The following is a 1,524-nucleotide window of genomic DNA, read 5'->3' as shown; positions in this document are numbered from 1 at the left end:
GAAAGACAGCATGATCAAAGGGACATGAAGAAAGAACTTACCACTTGGGTGCACCCCTTCTGCCAAAGAGCCCTGATCCAAAACCCCAGCTGACTTTCCCCATTACACCCTTTAGCAAACTGCAGGCTGGCATCCCTGCAGACCCACAAGGGCAGAGGCACCGAGCTGCCCCGTGCCCACGTGATGGAAACTGGACTGCTTTTGCTTTGCCTTCAGTAGCGCAGAATGTCAGGCACTTACTGGATTGTGCAGTTCTGGCTTCAATTGTGGGGGTGTAGACTCCTACCCCCAGCTCTGAGCGGGCACCCAGACGGAATTTATACAGTGTGTCTGGTTTGAGACCTTCCACAGCATACGAGGAGGTTGGGTCAAACTCCACCTTTTGCTGGCAAATAAAAGGAAACACAAATTATTTGGTGTAATTGGAGAATACAGAAAAGATGGTACTCAGCTCCCAATGCCAAAGGAACAGGCAGCCCCATCACCCATTCTGGCCCCAGTCAGCCATGCTGCCAAACCTGCTGCAGTTCTGCAGGACTCCAAAGCATAGAGCTTCCTGGGTGGAATACAAGGACTCTGCAGGAAAGGAGACATCTCTGAAAGCCAGGCCGCACTGCCTGGTGCCCAGACTGCACTCACTGCCTGACAGCTTTGTGGGGATGCTGGGTCTAGCCATACAGTTCAAGCGAGGGGTACAGGACACATGAATTTGTTTCCTCCCAAAATACAGTGTCTACCTGTGAAACAGAGTAAAGCCCTTGTCCTGTAGTAGTTGGCATCTCTAATGCACCTAAACAGTGCTGGTAAAGGACTTGTTTTGCTGCCACTTCACCTGGAAGGCACTTATTTCTGGCAGCTCTCATGCCACTATAAACACAGGAGGAGGAGAGGACCAGGGGACACTGTGATGCTGCCATGGCACAGTCCTTACTGTGCTGCCCTGCAGCCAGCACTATTTTGAATATATTTAGGCCTTCTTTTAGGGACCTGACAGTAAATGTGGAAGGGCTCTCTCTAGGCCACCCTCAAACTGCTCCTTAAGTGTAACCAGTTCTGGAGCTGCAGAAACATTTTGGAGGCCATTTCAGACCCATCTGGCCTGCACTACTGTTTAAAGTCGCCATCAGTAAGGATGCCTCAGGGATGGTGTCATGGTGTTCTAGAGCCTTTCCAATCCCAAACCTGCTGGGCATCAACAAGTACTGCTGAGGTCACTTACACAGAAGCCAGAGATTGCCATGCTCCTGTCACACACCCATGAAACAGAAGAAACATGGAAAAGAAACAGTCCTGTTGCCACCCCAGCTCAAGCAGACGTCCTTCCTAAGCTGCTGAATTGTGATGCCCGGTCCCAAGTACTGCTGATGCAGAGGCAGGATCCTCACCTGAGTGCCATCCTCCCCTTCCCAGTACAGCAGCTCGTATTTGGTAATGCGTTCCTGGGAGGCAGGCAGCCACGTCAACAGGATGCGGGTATCAGACTCTGCTTCTGCCTGGAAGTCAGCTGGCTGGGCAGGAACTGAG

General features: G+C 51.6%; 1 protein-coding gene across 1 annotated transcript in view; it reads right to left on the bottom strand.

The window, feature by feature from the left end:
• The window catches only part of PTPRF (protein tyrosine phosphatase receptor type F), a 292,186-nt gene that overhangs the window by 68,969 nt on the left and 221,693 nt on the right, over positions 1-1,524 (bottom strand). The window contains exons 12-13 of the mRNA XM_029084975.1: positions 1,386-1,519; positions 241-385 (exon numbers count right to left, since the gene is read on the bottom strand). Coding sequence (XP_028940808.1) covers positions 241-385; positions 1,386-1,519 — 279 coding nt within the window. The remainder of the gene's footprint in view (positions 1-240; positions 386-1,385; positions 1,520-1,524) is intronic.

Source organism: Antrostomus carolinensis, unplaced genomic scaffold (genome assembly GCF_000700745.2).
Source record: "Antrostomus carolinensis isolate BGI_N321 unplaced genomic scaffold, ASM70074v2 scaffold13845, whole genome shotgun sequence".
NCBI lineage: Eukaryota > Metazoa > Chordata > Aves > Caprimulgiformes > Caprimulgidae > Antrostomus > Antrostomus carolinensis.
The sequence above is the reverse complement of the archived record's forward strand: the minus strand, read 5'-3'. Positions and strand labels throughout refer to the sequence as shown.